The sequence below is a fragment of the Heteronotia binoei genome, chromosome 13, assembly GCF_032191835.1.
Source record: "Heteronotia binoei isolate CCM8104 ecotype False Entrance Well chromosome 13, APGP_CSIRO_Hbin_v1, whole genome shotgun sequence".
NCBI classification, from domain to species: domain Eukaryota; kingdom Metazoa; phylum Chordata; class Lepidosauria; order Squamata; family Gekkonidae; genus Heteronotia; species Heteronotia binoei.
The window spans coordinates 68755800-68777233 of record NC_083235.1 but is presented as its reverse complement, the minus strand read 5'-3'; the positions used below and the strand labels follow the sequence as shown (position 1 = coordinate 68777233).

The 21434-nt window shown below is 47.2% G+C and overlaps 2 protein-coding genes across 4 annotated transcripts in view; one reads left to right on the top strand and one right to left on the bottom strand.

Moving 5' to 3' along the window:
* Window positions 1-4373, bottom strand: part of LOC132581088 (uncharacterized) — a 61006-nt gene extending 56633 nt beyond the window's left edge. The window contains exon 1 of the mRNA XM_060252127.1: window positions 4268-4373. Within this exon, the coding sequence (XP_060108110.1) occupies window positions 4268-4304 (37 nt within the window). The 5' untranslated portion in view covers window positions 4305-4373. The remainder of the gene's footprint in view (window positions 1-4267) is intronic.
* Window positions 4374-7434: 3061 nt separating this feature from the next.
* GALK1 (galactokinase 1) lies at window positions 7435-20410 on the top strand. 3 transcript variants are annotated; one of them, XM_060252987.1, is made up of 8 exons: window positions 7435-7787; window positions 10693-10882; window positions 12759-12878; window positions 13212-13347; window positions 15303-15484; window positions 16162-16312; window positions 17727-17889; window positions 20134-20410. In XM_060252987.1, exons 1-8 carry the CDS (start codon window positions 7620-7622, stop codon window positions 20206-20208), a joined length of 1185 nt encoding a protein of 394 aa, XP_060108970.1. In that variant the 5' UTR covers window positions 7435-7619; the 3' UTR covers window positions 20209-20410. The 3 variants fall into 3 exon arrangements, with proteins under 3 accessions (XP_060108970.1, XP_060108971.1, XP_060108972.1); XM_060252988.1 differs by lacking the exon at window positions 12759-12878 and having other exon boundaries at window positions 7467-7787; XM_060252989.1 differs by lacking the exon at window positions 13212-13347 and having other exon boundaries at window positions 7467-7787; window positions 15347-15484.
* Window positions 20411-21434: the final 1024 nt, after the last annotated feature.

The following is a 21434-nucleotide window of genomic DNA, read 5'->3' as shown; positions in this document are numbered from 1 at the left end:
ACAGCTGGAATTCTGGAGTTGATTTTATAACTATGAGTTTTGTGTTCAATAAGTACTAAGTGAATGTTAGAGAAAAGGTTAATGAAAGATAACTCTTTGTGTAAAAATTTTATAATGGTGAAAAGATATTTAGTAGTGTATGGCAATATTAATTGAACTTTAAATGATAAAGGGGGATTGTGATAAAAGCATTAGTAGAACATAGTTATTTGGTACATATATATATGAGAGTTAAGATAAGACTAAGATAGGTGGAACTCTGGAACCGATTTAATAATTATGAGCTTTGTGTTTAATAAGTACTAGGTGATTATTCGAGAAAAGGTTAGTGAATGATAATTTTTTCTTTCTAAAGATTTTATAATTGTGAATTTACCTTTAATATGCTTTTAGTTTGTCTTAAGTACCGGCGGAGGTCATGAATAAGAGGAGTGGGGGGGGGGGGGGAGGAAAATATGTAATGTATTGGAGAAGTATATTTGAATTTGAATAGATGCATTTATTTCAATATATTGCAAAATAAAAAGTTTGGTTACAAAAAAAAGGGGGGAAAAGCTTAGCAATCTGCACATGTGCAATATGGCCTTATCAACTCTCTCAAGATGTTCATGAATTCAGGGAAGCCCCACTGGGAACGTAGGGCTTACAATGCTGGGTTTAAAGGCATCTGGGAAACATATGAACATATGAAGCTGCCTTCTACTGAATCAGACCCTTGGTCCATCAAAGTCAGTATTGTCTTCTCAGACTGGCAGCGGCTCTCCAGGGTCTCAAGCTGAGGCTTTTCACACCTATTTGCCTGGACCCTTTTTTGGAGATGCCGGGGATTGAACCTGGGACCTTCTGCTTCCCAAGCAGATGCTCTACCACTGAGCCACCATCCCTCGGGGTTCTTTACTGTACTGGGCAAACAATACTGGGTTCTTTAGCTCCTGGGCAAGAGTGATAAGTTGGGGTTCAGAGACAGCAGCAGTCTCAGGTAACACACCTTGTTTAATCTCCACTGCACATATGCTATTGCTCTGGGTTCTGACTTCTCAGGAAATTAGATCTCTTAAAGGTACTTTCTCCATGGCAGTGCCAAAATTTTGTAATTCCTTCCCCAGCACAGAGCACTGTCTTACCCATTTAAACTTCAGATGTCTGGTTCCAACCAGCCTTTAAACTGCTTTTAGTGGCTTTCTTCCAATAGTTATACGGTGTTTTTACATTCAGTTTTGATCCAGGGTTATTGAGTATTCAAACCGCCTGCCACTGTTGCGCTTTAATTATTTCCTTTTTTACATTTGTGGATTTGATGTGCTCATTTTGCGGAGCTAAACTTCTGTAACACAGCTCATGCACAGACTGCTGATGTCAGTTACAGGAACTGCAGCTATACGGTTCTGAGACATCCCATTTTATTCTGAAGCCTGATTGCTACATTCTGCAGATCTTTCCAGTGTTCAGTTTCCTTATAACTCTATGATGTTGATTATTGTGAGCAAAAATTAAACTTTGTGAGATGAGCTGCGATCAGGGCAGCCAGAATACCATTGCTTAGTACAGGGATGTATACAATTGCTTAGAGATCATCACCATACAAATGTAAATTGAGGCAAGCAATGAGATGTAAAAATTTCAAGTGCTGTCAATTCTCGTGCAAATTGGTGGCACCTTGTGGCTTTCAAAGGGACAGGGAGTGGGGTCTGAAAATACAGAGGAAAACTACTATAACCATTCATTTGATACACCTCTTGAGAAATGTCTGGATCAAAACTAGTTTCAAGAAAAACGAGGCAACAGCAGAGTTGGCACCCATTTCGCCTAACAAATGTAGATGTTTCGGGAAGCAACGATGAAGACAGCTGTGAGCACGTTCTGTAGTGTAAAAGGTGACTTTCCAATGCGGAGATAGAGAGCAACAAACTGCCAGTGTAAAAACACCATAAGTTCCAGTTTAAATAGTTTATATAGACCGTTTTCGCACACAGCTTACCTCGCAGTCACAATCCTGTTCCCTCCGCAGCATCTGGTCAGATTTCCCACCATCTGCGCCGAAGTTACAGGAAGTGCCGCGGCTTTTGCGTAGCAAACGTAAACCGCTAAAACCCAATTTACGTTTGCTATGCAAAAGCTGCGGCACTTCGTGTAGCTTCAGAGCAGATGGTGGGAAATCCGACAGGCGCTGCGGAGGGAACAGGATGGTGACTGCGAGGTAAGCTGTGTGCAAAACCGGTAACAGTTTCAAATAATTATTTAGAATTCTTTTTATTGCTTAATCTGCTGAAGAAATGAGCATTTTCTTTGGTTGTCTCTCAAATTATGGTGTGGGTTTTGTACACTGCATGTTAATAAAGCGTAGGGTGCTCTGATTTTTATGACTTTTCTGTTAGGATGCTTTATAGTATAGGGTACAATCCACCAGGACATCCTTCTGAGCAAGCCCCACTGAAATTAAGGGCCACTCCCATCCACTTCTATAAGGCCTGTAAAGGGGAATTTCATGACGGGGTGTGCCCACAACGATTTGCTTTATGCCAGAGTTTGAGTCCAGAGGCACCTTTAGGAACATCAAAGTTTAATTCTGGGTATAAGCTTTCATGTGTATGCATACTTCTCCAGATGCCTGTAAGCCATCTCAAGTACTCTTGGAGGACAAGAGCTGCGCAAGTTTTTTTTTTTTTTAAAGGAATAAAACTGACAGTCGCCTAACCACTCCTGAATGCATTACACTCGGCTGAGTTCTGCAAATATTGATTGTTCTCTTGGAATTCTGAACTCCACCCTTCTGTTTCACAGGCCAACGTAAGAGACATTCTTGTGCAAAATGTCAATTAAAATAAAAAAGTGGTGCAATGTTATTTATTACCAATGTGCACTTTTTATTCAGACCAACCAAACTATCAAAAAAGGGTGAGCAAGCATTTGAGTTCCCCCAAACTCTTAAATTAGGCTGGATAAAAGAAATATCAAGGGGGGGCAGAGAAGCGCTGTAGAACATGACACAAAGATGTTAGTCTGCACCAAGTCGGTAAACTGAATGCAGGACATGTTGCAAACTGTGGTCAAATCAACATAAGCCACTTTAAGCATTTTTCAGTCCTCTGCCCATTATTGGCGGGCATGTGTGAAAAAAACAAATTACAGTTCTCAAAACACTTGAGCCAGGTTTCTGAATAGGCACATCAGAAGCTTGATTTACAACTGTATTTCAGTCTTCCTGTGCTTTATTTTATTTATTTATTTATTTATTTAATTTCGTTCGATTTATATCCCGCCCTACCCCACCGAAGTGGGCTCAGGGCGGCTCACAACATAAAGATACAAAATGCATGTGCTTTTGATATTTCACTGGATTTTATAGGCTAGATGCAAATTTTTTAAAATGCACTCAAGGCTTCTGGAATTGGGGGAGGGATGTAATGTTCTCAAAGGAAAAGTGGTTTCGTTTGATATGTTTTAAAATCTATTCTCCATCCAGCACCACCTAATCCAGTGACCTCTGTAAGACATCCTGTATCGCATTTTAAGATTTCAACTGCAGAAAAGGGGTTCTCCACCAGACCCCAAACAACTTATTTTATCCTCCCTCCTTTTTTTTTTGTTTTGTTTTTTGACTAAATATCCAGTGCGATGAAAAGTTCTAAGGAGCTCAAAAGATTGCTCTTTGGTGATATTCTGGCTGTCCTCTGTGGCTTGCATACTTTCCCCTAAAAGCTGTTCCAACAAAAGACCTCATTTCATGAATCTTGAACACACACAGCAATAAGGAAGCAATGTTTCCTTTAGTTCCATTTCCCCAGTTTTTGTCTGGTATCAAAGAGCTTCAGATGAGAAGCCTGGATGATAGCCAGGCAGAAAAAATATTTTCAGGGAGAGCTGAGTTGCCAATGGCAAAGTCGGGACTAAACGGGCATCTTGTTTGCATCTCCAGGAATCCCCTAATATAAGCACACTATACAATAGAGGGAAACTGCAGCCCCAATTATATCCTGCAACATATAGGGCAGCTCTCATGATAGCACCTAAGCCTAACATCATCAGAGAGTTGTAACGTTTTGCTACAAAACAGATCCTTTCCAGCCTCGCATTTGCTTCCTACATTTGTTCCCCATAGCAACCAGGTACAAAATTAGGATAGCTCCACCTGCCTTCTAGTCCTGTCTTCTCTAAGAAGCCACCTGCCAGAGCCAGAGTGGAGCTCGCCTCCTGTCACCCACAATGCCTTGCGCTTCTCCCACCTCCCACGAATCTGCCGCTGGGTCCCGCGCTTCCTCGCGCTCACCTTTCAGGGCGCCCAGCAGCGGCTCTTTCCCACTCATGCTGCGCTCCTTCGCCCTCGGCCAGAGCAGCCGCTTCTCCGCTCTGCCTCCGCCCCGGGGAATCCGACAGCGAGCGAGCGAGGCCCTTCCGCAAACATAACGCAGCATTCTGGGAGATGCTGGAGGAGGAGGAGGAAGGAAGGAGCAAAATGCAAGAAGCAGACAGAAGGACATGGCATTGCTTTGCTCAAGGGCCCGCCTGGGTCACTGGGAAGAAGATATTGGATTTATATCCCACCCTCCGCTCCGAAGAGTCTCAGAGGGGCTCACAATCTCCTTTCTCTTCCTCCCCCACAAGAGACACCCTGTGATGTAGATGAAGATATTGGATTTATATCCCGCCCTCCACTCCGAAGAGGCTCAGAGGGGCTCACAATCTCCTTTACCTTCCTCCCCAACATCAAACACCCTGTGAGGTGGGTGGGGCTGGAGAGGGCTCTCACAGCAGCTGCCCTTTAAAGGACAACCTCTGCCAGGGCTATGGCTGACCCAAGGCCATTCCAGCAGGTGCAAGTGGAGGAGTGGGGAATCAAACCCGGTTCTCCCAGATAAGAAGATGATATTGGACTTATATCCCGCCCTCCACTCCGAAGAATCTCAGAGCGGCTCACAATCTCCTTTCCCTTCCTCCCCCACAATAGACACCCTGTGAGGTAGATGAAGATATTGAATTTATATCTCGCCCTCCACTCCGAAGAGTCTCAGAGCGGCTGACAATCTTCTTTCCCTTCCTCCCCCACAATAGACACCTTGTGAGGTAGATGAAGATACTGGATTTATATCTCGCCCTCCACTCCGAAGAGTCTCAGAGTGGCTCACAATCTCCTTTCCCTTCCTCCCCCACAATAGACTCACTGTGAGGTAGATGAAGATATTGGATTTATATCCCGCCTTCCACTCCGAAGAGTCTCAGAGCGGCTCACAATCTCCTTCCCCTCCCCCTCCCCCCCACAACAGACACCCTCTGAGGTAGATGAAGATATTTGATTTATATCTCGCCCTCCACTCCAAAGAGTCTCAGAGTGGCTGACAATCTCCTTTCCCTTCCTCCCCCACAACAGGCACCCTGTGAGGTAGATGAAGATATTGGATTTATATCCCGCCTTCCACTCCGAAGAGTCTCAGAGGGGCTCACAATCTCCTTTCCCTTCCTCCCCCACAACAGACACCCTGGGAGGTGGGTGGGGCTGAGAGGGCTCTCACAAAAGCTGCCCTTTCAAGGACAACCTCTGCCAGGGCTATGGCTGACCCAAGGCCATGCTAGCAGGTGCAAGTGAAGGAGTGGGGAATCAAACCCAGTTCTCCCAGATAAGAAGATGATATTGGATTTATATTCCGCCCTCCAGTCCGAAGAGTCTCAGAGCGGCTTACAATCTCCTTTCCCTTCCTCCCCCACAACAGACACCCTGTGAGGTGGGTGGGGCTGAGAGCTCTCACAGCAGCTGCCCTTTCAAGGACAACCTCTGCCAGAGCTATGGCTGACCCAAGGCCATGCTAGCAGGTGCAAGTGAAGGAATGGGGGATCAAACCCAGTTCTCCCAGATAAGAAGAAGATATTGGATTTATATCCCGCCCTCCACTCCGAAGAGTCTCAGAGCGGCTCACAATCTCCTTTCCCTTCCTCCCCCCAACAGACACCCTGTGAGGTGGGTGGGGCTGGAGAGGGCTCTCACAGCAGCTGCCCTTTCAAGGACAGCGCCTCAGAGCGGCCTACAATCTCCTTTCCCTTCCTTCTCCCCAATAGACACCCTGTGAGGTAGAAGAAGATATTGGATTTATATCCCGCTCTCCACTCCGAAGAGTCTCAGAGCGGCTCACAATCTCCTTTATCTTCATCCCCCACAACAGACACCCTGTGAGGTGGGTGGGGCTGAGAGGGCTCTCACAGCAGCTGCCCTTTCAAGGACAGAGCCTCAGAGCGGCCTACAATCTCCTTTCCCTTCCTCCTCCCCAATAGACACCCTGTGAGGTAGAAGAAGATATTGGATTTATATCCCGCTCTCCACTCCGAAGAGTCTCAGAGCGGCTCACAATCTCCTTTATCTTCATCCCCCACAACAGACACCCTGTGAGGTGGGTGGGGCTGAGAGGGCTCTCACAGCAGCTGCCCTTTCAAGGACAGAGCCTCAGAGCGGCCTGCAATCTCCTTTCCCTCCCTCCTCCCCAATAGACACCCTGTGAGGTAGAAGAAGATATTGGATTTATATCCCGCTCTCTACTCCGAAGAGTCTCAGAGCGGCTCACAATCTCCTTTATCTTCATCCCCCACAACAGACACCCTGTGAGGTGGGTGGGGCTGAGAGGGCTCTCACAGCAGCTGCCCTTTCAAGGACAGAGCCTCAGAGAGGCCGACAATCTCCTTTACCTTCCTCCTCCCCAATAGACACCCTGTGAGGTAGAAGAAGATATTGGATTTATATCCCGCTCTCCACTCCGAAGAGTCTCAGAGCGGCCTACAATCTCCTTTCCCTTCCTCCCCCACAACACACACCCTGTGAGGTGGGTGGGGCTGAGAGGGCTCTCACAGCAGCTGCCCTTTCAAGGACAGAGCCTCAGAGCGGCCTACAATCTCCTTTACCTTCCTCCCCCACAACAAACACCCTGTGAGGTGGGTGGGGCTGAGAGGACTCTCCCAGCAGCTGCCCTTTCAAGGACAACCTCTGCCAGAGCTATGGCTGACCCAAGGCCATTCCAGCAGGTGCAAGTGGAGGAGGGGGGGGGGGATGTAATATTCCCCAACATTGGAGTTGGAGGGACGTGATGGATTCCAGGCATTTCTGCAAATGACTTAGTCTACATGACCGTTCAAGTCAATTCCCTACCTAACATTGACCAAAATCATGACTTCCAAATTTAGATGCGTTTTGAATTGAGCTTCCTTGCACACGAGCATTTTGGCTCTCGCCAAGAAACGAAACAATCAGCATTGCGAGGGGGCGGAAAGCTTCGTTGGTCTTCAAGGTGGACTTCTGTCTCCTGCTTTGTTCTAGAACTTCTCTTGACGTTTCTAACGGCGGCCGAAAAGAAACCCCTTTCCCGGGCACCGCAGCAGAGGCGAGGTTTGGAGGCAGCCCAGCGCCCCTTAAAGGACAGTGATGGCAGTGCAGGGGCGGGGCGATGATGCCGTCTCGCGGCAGGGAGCGAGGGGGGGGGAGAGACGCGGAGCTCTAGAGCGACTCGAGAGGCGGCTGCTGCCCTGCGCCGCGTTGCCATTTTTGCAGCCGCGCCTCGTTTAGGGCAACGGAGGACCCGCTCCCGACCCCGAGCGGCGCTTGACGTTTGGCCCCCGGGTCCTGCCGCTTGCAGATCTCCAACATGGAAGGGCTCAAGGACGCCGACGTGGGATCTCTGCTGGCGACAGCCCGCGAGGAGCACAGAAGGGCTTTCGGGGGCGCAGAGCCTGAGATCGCCGTGTCGGCGCCTGGGAGGGTGAACCTGATCGGAGAGCACACCGATTACAACCAGGGCTTCGTTCTGCCGATGGTAAGGGACAGCCAAGGTAGCAAAAAAGGGCAACTGGGACCCATCGCGGGTCGATCCCGCTGGAAGTGCATTTATTTTGAAGCTTCTCAAAAGAAAGCACGGTCCCACCCTCGAGGAAATACAGATCAGTTACGGAGGCTTGGCGTCGCAGGGCTAGCGTAGCGGCTGAAGGTGTCATTCAGGTCTATAACTGCTGACCTTCAGCATCGGAATGTGTGGTTTCACACCAACCAGAATTGGTGGTTTTACACAAACAGAACTGCTTAGCTGCAGCGTCGGGATGTGTTTTTTTACACAAACAGAACTAAGAAGGTGGGGTTTGCTTGCTGCTTCGGAGTCCCAAGAAAGTGTTCATTCTTTAGCTACTACGGAGCAGGACATATTAAGCTTGATAGTTTTTCCAGGTTTGCAAGCTACGGGCCCAGAGGAACATAAGAGAAGCCATGTTGGATCAGGCCAATGGCCCATCCAGTCTAACACTGTGTCACACAGTGGCCAAATTCTTATATATATATATACACACACACACACACACACACACACACACACACTGTGGCTAATAGCCACTGATGGACCTCTGCTCCATATTTTTATCTAAACCCCTCTTGAAGGTGGCTATGCTTGTGGCCGCCACCACCTCCTGTGGCAGTGAATTCCACATGTTAACCACCCTTTGGGTGAAGAAGTACTTCCTTTTATCCGTTTTAACCTGTAGGGGTAGTAAGGAGGTGAATGAATGGAAGCCCCTTCCCCTCCAGGGACCTCTCGACTCTCAGGAATTGGAACATGCTTATTCTCTCCCCCCCCCCCCCCCCTTTAATATGCGGCTCTTCTCTCATTTGGATCATTTTCAGTCTGCAATTAGGGATTGTTTGCGTGGGGTTAATTTAGCTCAGTTATATTTTTCTGTGCTTGGGAATCTCACAAGTCTCTACTTCCTTTGTGGGTGGTCCCACTGTACGATTCACCATGGGCCAGCTGCTACGTTACTAAGATGCATAATTGCATTTTGCATGTTTTATTTATTTTTATTTTACAACATTTATCTCCGGGCCTCACGAGGTCTATCAAGGCAGCTACCAAAGAGAGATAATAAAATAACGTTTTAAAATCCATATCCTGCTAGCAACACTGAGTTTTTGCTATTTCAAGGGCAAAGGAATGTCTGAACAATTTGAAGCACGAGATCTTCCTTTTGCAAAATTGGTGGAAAGTATCTCAAAAAATTTAGTAAGACTCAAAGATCCCAGTTCCTCATACTGACTTTATGTATAATATAAAGGGGGCAGGTATAACTGCCCTATATGGTCTAGGACCTGCCTACCTAAGGGACCGTCTCTCCCCGCATGTTCCCCAGAGAGCACTGCGATCGGGATCTCAAAATCTTTTGGTCGTCCCCGGGCCAAAGGAGGCCCGCTTGAAGATCACAAGGGACCGGGCCTTCTCTGTAATGGCTCCATTTTGGTGGAACCAGCTGCCGGAGGAGGTAAGGGCCCTGCGGGATCTTACTCAATTCCGCAGGGCCTGTAAGACAACCCTCTTCCGGCTGGCCCACAACTAACCGGCCTTGTATCCTTGTATCCCTGTATACCTGTATACCGACTACTGAATATCGAATATGGAACATCGAAATGTTGAAGACGGTATACCGAATCAGTATTTGAATTTGAATAGAGTGTAGCTTTACGACCGCTGTCTGATTTTAATGACATGTACATTTATAACAAACGTTGGGTTTTAATTATTTAATGAAATGTTAATTTTATAGTGTAATTTATTTTTATGTTAGTTTTATATATGTTGTAAGCCGCCCTGAGCCACTCGATGGGAAGGGCGGGATATAAATCCCAGATAAATAAATAAAAAATAAAAAAATAACGGGGGGGGGGGGCTCATCTATATTAGAGAATATGGCTTTTGATGTGTAAAGAAAGTGAACTCTATGCAAGTTTTTTAAAAAAACAACAATCCAGAAACAGAAACGAATATATTTGTGAAATAATGTACCTCTTAATCAAGTTTTGAATAAGAAAATCTGTGCGGTGTCTGGTTTTGTAAATTGTTTGTGATGAGTTTTATTTCTCCTTTGTGAATTATTATTCTTTTGTAAATGACGTCTCTATTATTTCAGTCAGCATATTGTTTATAACGTTAGCTGTGTGTAATTGATATCACTGTGCCCTTTGAATGAGTCCAGTTGCACTATGGTAATGAGAAAGTTGTGCTTTACCCTAAGAAGACCACAGTGATCAGTGACGTGAATACAGGGACCCAGCCAAGGAAGCCACAGGTGAACGGCAACACCATCCTTTTGTTCATGTTGAAAGTCTTTCTGTGAAAGCCCTTTTGGGTCATGCTATTTTGCATCTATTAGCAGGCATGATTTAACACAGAGGTGCTCAAACCAGGCTTTGGCAACAGCTGCCAAAGATCCTACAGAATATGCCCCCTGACATCACCATTGTTTCACACAGGGCTTTTTTGGTAGGAAAATCCCTGCAGGAACTCATTTGCATATTATGCCACACCTCTGGACACCGAGCCAGCCAGAACTGTGTTCCTGTGCGTTCTTGCTCAAAAAAAGCCCTGGACCTATTAAAAGGCTCTATTGGCTCCTTTGGAGAATCCCTGGTTTTGCAACATCTCGATGTGGAGGAGATAGCAAGTTCCCTAAACTAACGTTCTTGTTTACTAAACATTATCAAAACAGGGGAACTAGTCCTCTCCTCTGCCTCTTGGACTGCTGCCACACCTAACTTGGCTCTTCAGCAGTATCTTATCTGCTCATACCTGTCCTCATTCCCAACCTATCATCTCAAATGCAATTTGGAAGTTATCATACATAACCTTTGTTTCTGTTTTTTTTCTTTTCTGGAATTGATTCAGATATTGTCTCTGCTTTCAGGCCTTGCATATGAGAACTGTGATGGTTGGGAGTCCGAGGGAAGACGGAATAATATCTGTCGTCACAACAGCTGAAGAAGCTGATGAGCCCAAAAGAGTGCAGTTTCTGGTTCCAGCGAAAGGTGGTGCCTTGAAACCAGGAGAACCTCAGTGGGCAAATTACGTGAAGGGGGTGATCCAGCATTATAGGGGTAAAGTCTGTGTTCATCTAGGGACCGCTACATTGTTTGGCAAGGTTGGGATGAGGAAAGAATGTGATAATGTTCCTTGGTGGAGAGAATCCTCCCTGCTCATTCTCTGCTGTGGTGTAGGAATGGGCAGATGGATCAGGGATGAAAGTGAAAATTTAGCGATGGCATACCAGTATTACTATGTATTTAAAAAAGTGGACTGTGCTTTCGGAGTTCTGTCGAAGAAAGTAAGGCCAGTATGTGTGGCCAGTCATTCCAAATGAAGTGCCAGTAGAGATACCAAGGCTTAGAACTACGTTGTGAAGAAGTCCCACTCCTTCATTCTGAGTCTGCAGTTGGTACATGCTGAGCAGTGCTACTGTGGAGTGTTATTACCTTATTGTATACTTTGTTAATTGGGCATGGCAAAAGAATGAAGGAGGAAGTTACAATTACAAAAGTGCAGTCCTAATGAGAGTTATTTATTTATTTCATGTATACCCTACTTTTCCCCCAGTGGGGACGTAAAGAGGCTTAACACAGTCTCTTCTCCATTATGCTCACAATATAATATGAGGTAGGTTGGGTGAAAGTTTATGACTGGGCCAGGGTCACCCAGCAAACTGCCATGGCAGAATGAGAATTGAACCCTGGATTTCCTAGATACTAGTCTGACAGTCTAACCATTACACCAAACTATCTGGGGAGGGACGGTGGCTCAGTGGTACAGCATCTGCTTGGGAAGCAGAAGGTCCCAGGTTCAATCCCTGGCATCTCCAAAAAAAGGGTCCAGGAAAAGAGGTGTGAAAAACCTCAGCTTGAGACCCTGGAGAGCCGCTGCCAGTCTGAGTAGACAATACTGACTTTGATGGACCCAGGGTCTGATTCAGTAGAAGGCAGCTTCATATGCAGGAGGGATGGTGGCTCAGTGGTAGAGCATCTGCTTGGGAAGCAGAAGGTCCCAGGTTCAATCCCTGGCATCTCCAAAAAAAGGGTCCAGGCAAAGAGGTGTGAAAAACCTCAGCTTGAGACCCCGGAGAGCCGCTGCCAGTCTGAGTAGACAATACTGACTTTGATGGACCCAGGGTCTGATTCAGTAGAAAGCAGCTTCATATGTTCATGTTCATCTCTCTTATGAAGATTTGAGTTAAGATTAAAGTCCATCAACGTGAATGGGCTTGGAAGGGTGCAACTGTGCTTAGGGGTGTGTTGCAATAGGTATGTTGTTTCGTTTGGATTTTACTCGTACCGCTACATACAGAAGCTAAAGCTTATTTTCGTTCTTCAGCCCCTTCAGCAAAAATAAATGGAACGAAGCACAGATTGTTGATTTCTCTCTAGTAAATTTTCTTAGTTCTTACAACAAAGGCCAGTCAGTAAACAAATGGGGATGTGTGGGATAGCATAAGAACATAAGAACATAAGAGAAGCCATGCTGGATCAGGCCAACGGCCCATCAAGTCCAACACTCTGTGTCACACAGTGGCAAAAAATGTTATATACACACATACACTGTGGCTAATAGCCACTGATGGACCTCTGCTCCATATTTTTATCTAAAACCCTCTTGAAGGTGGCTATACTTGTGGCCGCCACCACCTCCTGTGGCAGTGAATTCCACATGTTAATCACCCTTTGGGTGAAGAAGTACTTCCTTTTATCCGTTTTAATAGCAGTTAGAGCAGACCTTCCGAAAAGGAATCGTGCAGAGACTCAGTCTGATTGTGCTTTCAGCTCTTCAAAGCAGAGCACTTCCCTTTCATTGATGCAAGTGAACTGAGCATCCCTCCCCCCAGGACTTCAGGGGTGCCTGGTGCTAATAGGAAAATTTTGTATTTTTATAGTGGTCCTGCTGCTTTTTGAAAGCTCTATTGTTCCTCCTTCTGTCTCCCTGTAGCTGGCCCCCTCCCGGGCTTTAATGCGGTCATCGTCAGTAACATCCCACTGGGTGGTGGTCTGTCAAGTTCAGCATCCTTGGAGGTGGCTACCTACACATTTCTGCAGCAGCTTTGTCAAGGTAAAGAAAAAACTGGGTTGTGGCTTCAACACATTATACCTGTTAGCCTTGTCGGCTGAATTAAATCCGCAGAGGCTGTGTATTGTTGAGTGCCAGATGTCAGAGACAAGCGACAGGAGAAGGTAGCAACTTTCATGCACAGATTGTAAGCGTCTTAGAAGCAGTTGTCTATTCCCTATGGAAAAGAGGATCTGATCCAGCAAGGTTCATGTCCTTCATCCAAGTGGCTAGAATGGGAGAAAAGTATCATGCAAAAACCATGCCTGCTGCTCATTGCATGGAGCAGAGGAAGTATTCACCTGCCTGTGAATGTCTCTTTCTTCTGTGACGCAGATGATGGGGATCCAGTAGCTAAGGCTCTGGCATGCCAGAAAGCGGAGCACACCTTTGCAATGATGCCCTGTGGGATCATGGACCAGTTCATCTCTGTGATGGGGAACGAGGGCCATGCTTTGCTGATAGACTGCAGGTCAGGATGTAATTCATAGCTCAGTGTACTGAGAGACCCAATTCTCATGTAGCCCCTTCCATTCAGGGAGCCATAATCATCAGTGAAGGAGGCAGGTGCCCCATAAGGAAGATTTTAATATTTAGTTATGGACAATAATGTTCAGAAGGAGTCTGACGGAAAACAAAAAACTACAGGTATTGTGATTCTCCCTGATCTAAAAGTTGTGTCCTTTTTTGTTCTCCAGTTACTGACAGAAACATCCCCAATTGAGCCAGCTTGGTGTAGTGGTTAAGTATGCAGACTCTTATCTTGGAGAACCGGGTTTGATTCCCCACTCCTCCACTTGCAGCTGCTAGCATGGTCTTGGGTCAGCCATAGCCCTGGCAGAGGTTGTCCTTGGAAGGGCAGCTGCTGTGAGAGCCCTCTCCAGCCCCACCCACCTCACAGGGTGTCTTGTGAGGGAGGAAGGTAAAGGAGATTGTGAGCCGCTCTGAGACTCTTCGGAGTGGAGGGCGGGATATAAATCCAATATCTTCTTCTACCTCACAGGGTGTCTGTTGTGGGGGAGGAAGGGAAAGGAGATTGTGAGCCTCTCTTAGACTCTTCGGAGTGGAGGGCAGGATATAAATCCAATATCTTCTTCTACCTCACAGGGTGTCTGTTGTGGGGGAGGAAGGGAAAGGAGATTGTGAGCCGCTCTTAGACTCTTCGGAGTGGAGGGCGGGATATAAATCCAATATCTTCATCTACCTCACAGGGTGTCTGTTGTGGGGGAGGAAGGGAAAGGAGATTGTGAGCCGCTCTTAGACTCTTCGGAGTGGAGGGCGGGATATAAATCCAATATCTTCATCTACCTCACAGGGTGTCTGTTGTGGGGGAGGAAGGGAAAGGAGATTGTGAGCCGCTCTTAGACTCTTCGGAGTGGAGGGCGGTATATAAATCCAATATCTTCTTCCAATTGTGCAACATTTTGGATCATGCTCTTCCCACATAAGCAAAATAGACTGTTAGAATTTCTTCTTTTCTAAATGTCAGTGCACTTCACTGAACCTGATTAAACATAAGCCAATTTTACTTGACCCCTGGTTAGGAAAAAATGATTAAGAACAGGATCTGGACAATGTATCTACTATGCTTCTATCTGTCTAATACCACCTTTTCCCCCCAAGAAGCTGAAGGTGGCATACATGAGTCCTCATTCCTCATTTTATCCTCACACCAACCCTGTATTGTGCCAGGTTCAATCCCTGGCATCTCCATCTAAAAAGGGTCCAGGCAAATAGGTGTGAAAAACCTCAGCTAGAGACCCTGGAGAGCCGCTGCCAGTCTGAGAAGACAATACTGACTTTGATGGACTGAGGGTCTGATTCAGTAGAAGGCAGCTTCATATGTTCATAATAGGGGAGGGACAGTGGCTCAGTGGTAGAGCATCTGCTTGGGAAGCAGAAGGTCCCAGGTTCAATCCCTGGCATCTCCAAAAAAGGGTCCAGGCAATTAGGTGTGAAAAGCCTCAGCTGGAGACCCTGGAGAGCTGCTGCCAGTCTGAGAAGACAGTGCTGACTTTGATGGACCCAGGGTCTGATTCAGTAGAAGGCAGCTTCATATGCAGGAGGGACGGTGGCTCAGTGGTAGAGCATCTGCTTGGGAAGCAGAAGGTCCCAGGTTCAATCCCTGGCATCTCCAAAAAAGGGTCCAGGCAATTAGGTGTGAAAAGCCTCAGCTGGAGACCCTGGAGAGCTGCTGCCAGTCTGAGAAGACAGTGCTGACTTTGATGGACCAAGGGTCTGATTCAGTAGAAGGCAGCTTCATATGTGTGTGTGTGTGTGTGAGAGAGAGAGAGAGCGCAGATGGTTTGGGGTCACCCAACAAGCTTAATGGCAACATGGGGAAAGCTCACAATAGAGATCTAACATTTAAGAGCTCCATACTTTTGAAATTGCTTCAAGTGGCCTTGTTGTGTCCTCTGAGTCCAGGTCCCTGCAGACGCACCTGGTACCTTTGTCTGACCCCGACTTAGTTGTTCTCATCACCAATTCCAATGTACGGCACACATTGACGGGCAGCGAATATCCCACACGTCGGCGCCAGTGCGAAGAGGCTGCCAAGGTGCTTGGCAAGGCAAGCCTGAGAGAAGCCGACATGTCCAGCTTGGAGGGTAAGAATTGTCCAGAAAAAGTTATGGGGTAGAGATAAAGGGCTTTTCTTCTTGTTAGAGCTTGTAAACTAACCAGGGTTAGCCACAGTTAGACTGGGATTACTGTGCAAAGGATGGCAATGGCAAAACCACCTCCGCTGATCTTTTGCCTTTTAAACTCTATGGTCCTGGGGTTGCCATGATTTGGCTGCAGCTTGATGGCACACAATTATTAAGGAGAGGGGCTGTGGCTCAGTGGTAGATTATCTGCTTGGCATGCAGAAAGTCTCAGGTTCACTCCGCAGCATCTCTAGTTAAAAGGACTCGGCAGTAGGTAATGTGAAACACTGCCTCCTGAGACCTTGGAGGGATGCTGCCAGTCTGAGTAGGCAGTTCTGATTGACAAATAGCCTGATTCAGTGGACGGCAGCTTAATGCATTCATGTGTGTTCAATATTCCTCCAGAAGTGTTTGGAATATTACATCCCAAACCCTGAGCAATATGGGATGGTCAGAAGACTGTGCATGAGCTTGGGGGTAGATGGGTGTGTCTTTGAAGAGGTAGTAGTATAATTTAATTTCAGAATTTGTATTCCACCTCATTTTTTTTTCTGAAGGGGGAGTTATGTAACCTAGATAATTCCTGGGAAATAATTTCTTAATCTAGTTTGCCTGACTGCAGACATTTTTCCGGACAGCTTCCAAGGCCCTGATGAGTGAGGAGGTGTACCGGCGAGCCAGACACGTGATTGGGGAGATCGAACGCACTACCAAGGCAGCTGAGGCGCTGCAGTCCAAAAATTACAAGAGATTCGGGCAACTGATGGTGGAGAGTCACAATTCTTTGCGGTAGGCTGACACCCAAAAGACTGAAGTGTCTTGGGGCCATTCTGCACCCAGTGACGTTCCTGAAGATAGATTATCCTGTGCGTCAGCCCTGCAGGCATGCAAACTGCCATATGTACGTGTGACATTCCTGCAGATAGATTATCTTGTGTGTCAGCCCTGCAGTGTGCAAGCTGCCAAATGTACATGACCTCAGATTTGTGGCATATATATGAAGGGTACACACAGCAATTTAGAGACATGTACATATGAACATATGAAGCTGCCTTATACTGAATCAGACCTTTGTTCCATCAAAGTCAGTATTGTCTTCTCAGACTGGCAGCGGCTCTCCAGGGTCTCAAGCTGAGGTTTTCCACACCTATTTGCCTGGACCCTTTTTTGGAGATGCCGGGGATTGAACCTGGGACCTTCTGCTTCCCAAGCAGATGCTCTACCACTGAGCCACCGTCCCTCCCCTAATATGAACATATGAAGCTGCCTTATACTTAATGAGACCCTTGGTCCATCAAAGTCAGTATTGTCTTCTCAGATTGGCAGCGGCTCTCCAGGGTCTCAAGCTGAGGTTTTCCACACCTATTTGCCTGGACCCTTCTTTGGAGATGCCAGGGATTGAACCTGGGACCTTCTGCTTCCCAAGTAGATGCTCTACCACTGAGCCACCGTCCCTCCCCTAATATGAACATATGAAGCTGCCTTCTACTGAATCAGACCCTGGGTCCATCAAAGTCAGTATTGTCTTCTCAGACTGGCAGCGGCTCTCCAGGGTCTCAAGCTGAGGTTTTTCACACCTATTTGCCTGGACCCTTTTTTGGAGATGCCGGGGATTGAACCTGGGATCTTCTGCTTCCCAAGCAGATGCTCTACCACTGAGCCACCGTCCCTCCCCAATTTCTTAATCATGTAGGCTGATCCTACATGGAAATGACTTCTGTGTGGGAAAGTAGCCTGTGTAAGGCCACTTGCAGTGCCAGAGTTGCACCCTTCTCATTGGGGTTGCTTAGGATGACCCTTGTGGCTGAACATTTTCTATATACGTAGTAGACTTTTACTGTTTGAAAGAAATAATAATAATGGGTTGAACTTTTTTTGTATTTGGTGCTGAACTTGATAATTGTTTTAACATAATTCTTAAAGTTTTACAAACAAGAACGCAACTAAAAATTAGATTTGCATTTGGAAAAGGGCAGTTCCACTGTCTTCTTGACCTTCTAAATGATGCTTCTCTTAAGGCAGACCTAAATCGCATTTGGCAGCTTCTATAGGGGCACTGTGTTGTGCTGTAAATGATCATCCGTTGTAAGTTTTGTGCTTGGGCTTGGTTCCTGAGATCTTTTTTTTTGAAAATTGCTGCCTGTTATTTTTGTTTGGCAGTGATGACCTTCCCTTCTAGGAGTGACTTCCTCTTCTTTCTCAGGAATGACTATGAAGTCAGCTGTGCAGAACTAGATGAGCTGGTTGCCGCTGCTTTAGAAGTTCCTGGTGTTTATGGCAGCAGAATGACTGGTGGTGGGTTTGGAGGTTGTACTGTTACTCTACTGGAATCCAGTGCAACAGAAAAAGTTGTGAGACACATTAAGGTATGTAGAAGACTCACTTGAAGAAATATATTGTATGTAGAAATATATTAATACATAGGGCGTTTTTGCACTGACCTTACTCTGGAGCGACGTCCCTCTTCACTGCGCAGCGTCTGCGCGGATTTCGCACCAATTGCTCCGCAGAACCCGGAAGAGCCGCAAAGTCCCGCGGCTTTTGCGTCGCAAATGTAAACTGGTTTTTGGTGGTTTACATTTGCGACGCAAAAGCCGCGGGACTTTGCGGCTCTTCCGGGTTCAGCGGAGCAATTGGTGCGAAATCCGCGCAGACGCTGCGCAGTGAAGAGGGACGTCGCTTCGGAGTAAGGTCAGTGCGAAAACGCCCATAGATAGCCTAGATCAGGGGTGGCCAATGGTAGCTCTCCAGATGTTTTTTGCCTACAACTCCCATCAGCCCCAGCCAGCATGGCCATGGCTGGGGCTGATGGGAGTTGTAGGCAAAAAACATCTGGAGAGCTACCGTTGGCCATGCCTAGCCTAGATCACAGGCAGATGTGTCATCCTGAACAGTTACACCCTTCTAAAAATCACTGGTATCAATGAGTTTAGGAGTTAACTCTGTTAAGGGTGACGCCCCCAATTTTGTTGTGGAAAGACAGGTTGCATGATGACAAAAGAAGGCATGACATCTGCACATTTGTTTCACTGTCCCAACGTGCAGAAAGGTTAGCAATCTGATTTGGACTGCAAAAGGGATGCGCTGGTTGAGCTGCCCTCCCTCACCTCCCAGGCAGGCTTACCTCCTCAAGGCATTACCTCCCTTACTGAGTTCTGACTTCGGATTGCCAGCAACCTGGAGGGAAAAAAGTCCCTTGAACAGAGGCTTGGTGGTATGTTATGTAGCAGGTAGTGTTATTTACCTTGGTGCCAGATGTCCATTTCTACGCATTAAGCCTGTGTTAAAGGGACCAGACCCTTTTTCTCCAGGTTGTTGGCAATGTTACTGGTACCGGAAGGAACCTCTGCTCAAGGGGGGAAAGCAGGGCCGGCACCAGGAGTTCTGGCACCCCAGGCCCTGCCCTGCCAGTCCCAGGAGGGTGAGAGCGCAGGAGCACTCCACCCTGCCGTTTTCACCTTTTGAAAGGCAAAAGCAGTGGTGCAGGGCCTCCACTGTTTGCAGGACACCCTGCCCTGCCACTTCCGCCTTTCCAGGTCTGTGCAGACAGTGGAAGGCGAGAGTGGTGGGATGGGCACATGTGCTCAGAGCCAGCGCACACTCGGGGCGGGGGGAGGGGACACCTGGTGACCCAATAGGCCAGGTGGCACCCTAGATGGCCACCTACTTGGCCTACTCCTATGTGCTGGCCTTGGGAATAAGCGTCCTTCCCCTGGGCACTCCTTTTGTTTTTCAAAATAGACCTCACATCCTCCTTTCCATGTAATTAGGGCAAATCCATTTTTAAACACCTGCAATTACCACCGCCAAGCCTAATTTTCCCAGTTTGGTGTAGTGGTGAAGTGTGCGGACTCTTATCTGGGAGAACCGGGTTTGATTCCCCACTCCTCCACTTGCACCTGCTGGAATGGCCTTGGGTCAGCCATAGCTCTGGCAGAGGTTGTCCTTGAAAGGGCAGACTCTTATCTGGGAGAACCAGGTTTGATCCCCCACTCCTCCGCTTGCAGCTGCTGGAATGGCCTTGGGTTAGCCATAGCTCTGGCAGAGGTTGTCCTTGAAAGGGCAGACTCTTATCTGGGAGAACCGGGTTTGATTCCCCACTCCTCCACTTGCACCTGCTAGCATGGCCTTGGATCAGCCATCGCTCTGGCAGAGGTTGTCCTTGAAAGGGCAGCTGCTGTGAGAGCCCTCTCCAGCCCCACCCACCTCACAGGGTGTCTGTTGTGGGGGAGGAAGGGAAAGGAGATTGTGAGCCGCTCTGAGGCTCTGTCCTTGAAAGGGCAGCTGCTGTGAGAGCCCTCTCCAGCCTCGCCCACCTCCCAGGGTGTCTGTTGTGGGGGAGGAAGGGAAAGGAGATTGTAGGTCGCTCTGAGACTCTGTCCTTGAAAAGGCAGCTGCTGTGAGAGCCCTCTCCAGCCCCACCCACCTCACAGGGTGTCTGTTGTGGGGGAGGAAGGGAAAGGAGATTGTGAGCCGCTCTGAGACTCTTTGGAGATATAGATTTGCATCACCTTACAGCACTGCTTTTCTTGTTGCTGCTATAAAATAGTCACATAATTCTCACCTTATTGAAACAGTTACAGAACCTGACTTTTGCTCTTACCCGCTAGGAAAAATACAGTGGGACCGCGACCTTCTATTGCACAAAAGCTTCCGATGGCACCAAAGTGCATCCTCTTCCGTGAAAGAACTTCCAGTCTCTGTGTAAGGACCTGCTACCTCTCTGCTACCTGGATCCAAGAGAATTGCTAGGCTTTGAACCAGTCGGCCTGCCTGATCTTCTAAGGGAAATCAAAGACTTTCTTTGCTGGTACAATTGTGATACTAGAGGAAATGCCTTGGCATTTTTTTTTGCACAAATGTAATTAAAAATCCATTTTGCCTGTAGGGCACAATAGTTTTCTTTGGCCCTGAACTGATACACAAGAATACAAAGCCTTACAGCTCATCATTTGATGTCAGAGTAGGCCCCGTTTTCTAGTACTGTTGGTGTACAGGGCTGCCAAAAGGCCTGGGGGGAAATGGCCTGTCCCTTTAATATATTGCAATGGGCAGCTGTAGCTTTTTATAGCATGGAGGTAAATAGCACCACCGATAAATAACAGCTCGTTAAGCCTCTATTACAGGGACAGGACATTTTCTTCCTCATGCACTTAGCAACCCTACCGGAGATTTTTTTTTTTTTTCCAAGTGCTTCTTTGTGACAAACATCACTTGTGATACGGTATGACTCTAAATGCTGGAGACTCCTTTATGATCAGAGCATTTTTTTCAAGGCTAGTTTTAGAGGAGTCATGGAAACAAAGGGAAACGGGGAGCATTGTTCTGCAACATGTTTAGTCAGCAAGCAGGATTCTGTAGGCACTAGGACCCAGCAACTGCTTTGGTTGTTGACACAGCCTTAAAGTAGGACTGGATACAGCTATGGCAACACCGCATGTAATCTGTGGCCAATTTCTCTCTTGCCACTTGGCGAACCTTTAATTCCTAAATTCTGCTTTGCCAATGCCTCACAGTAAGGGTACTTAGCAGGCCATAAGAACATGAGAACATAAGAGAAGCCCTGTTGGATCAGGCCAATGGCCCCTCCAGTCCAACACTCTGTGTCACAGAAGAACATAAGAGAAGCCCTGTTGGATCAGGCCAATGGCCCATCCAGTCCAACACTCTGTGTCACAGAAGAACATAAGAGAAGCCATATTGGATCAGGCCAGTGGCCCATCCAGTCCAACACTCTGTGTCACATAAGAACATAAGAGAAGCCCTGTTGGATCAGGCCAATGGCCCCTCCAATCCAACACTCTGTGTCACATAAGAACATAAGAGAAGCCCTGTTGGATCAGGCCAGTGGCCCCTCCAGTCCAACACTCTGTGTCACAGAAGAACATAAGAGAAGCCCTGTTGGATCAGG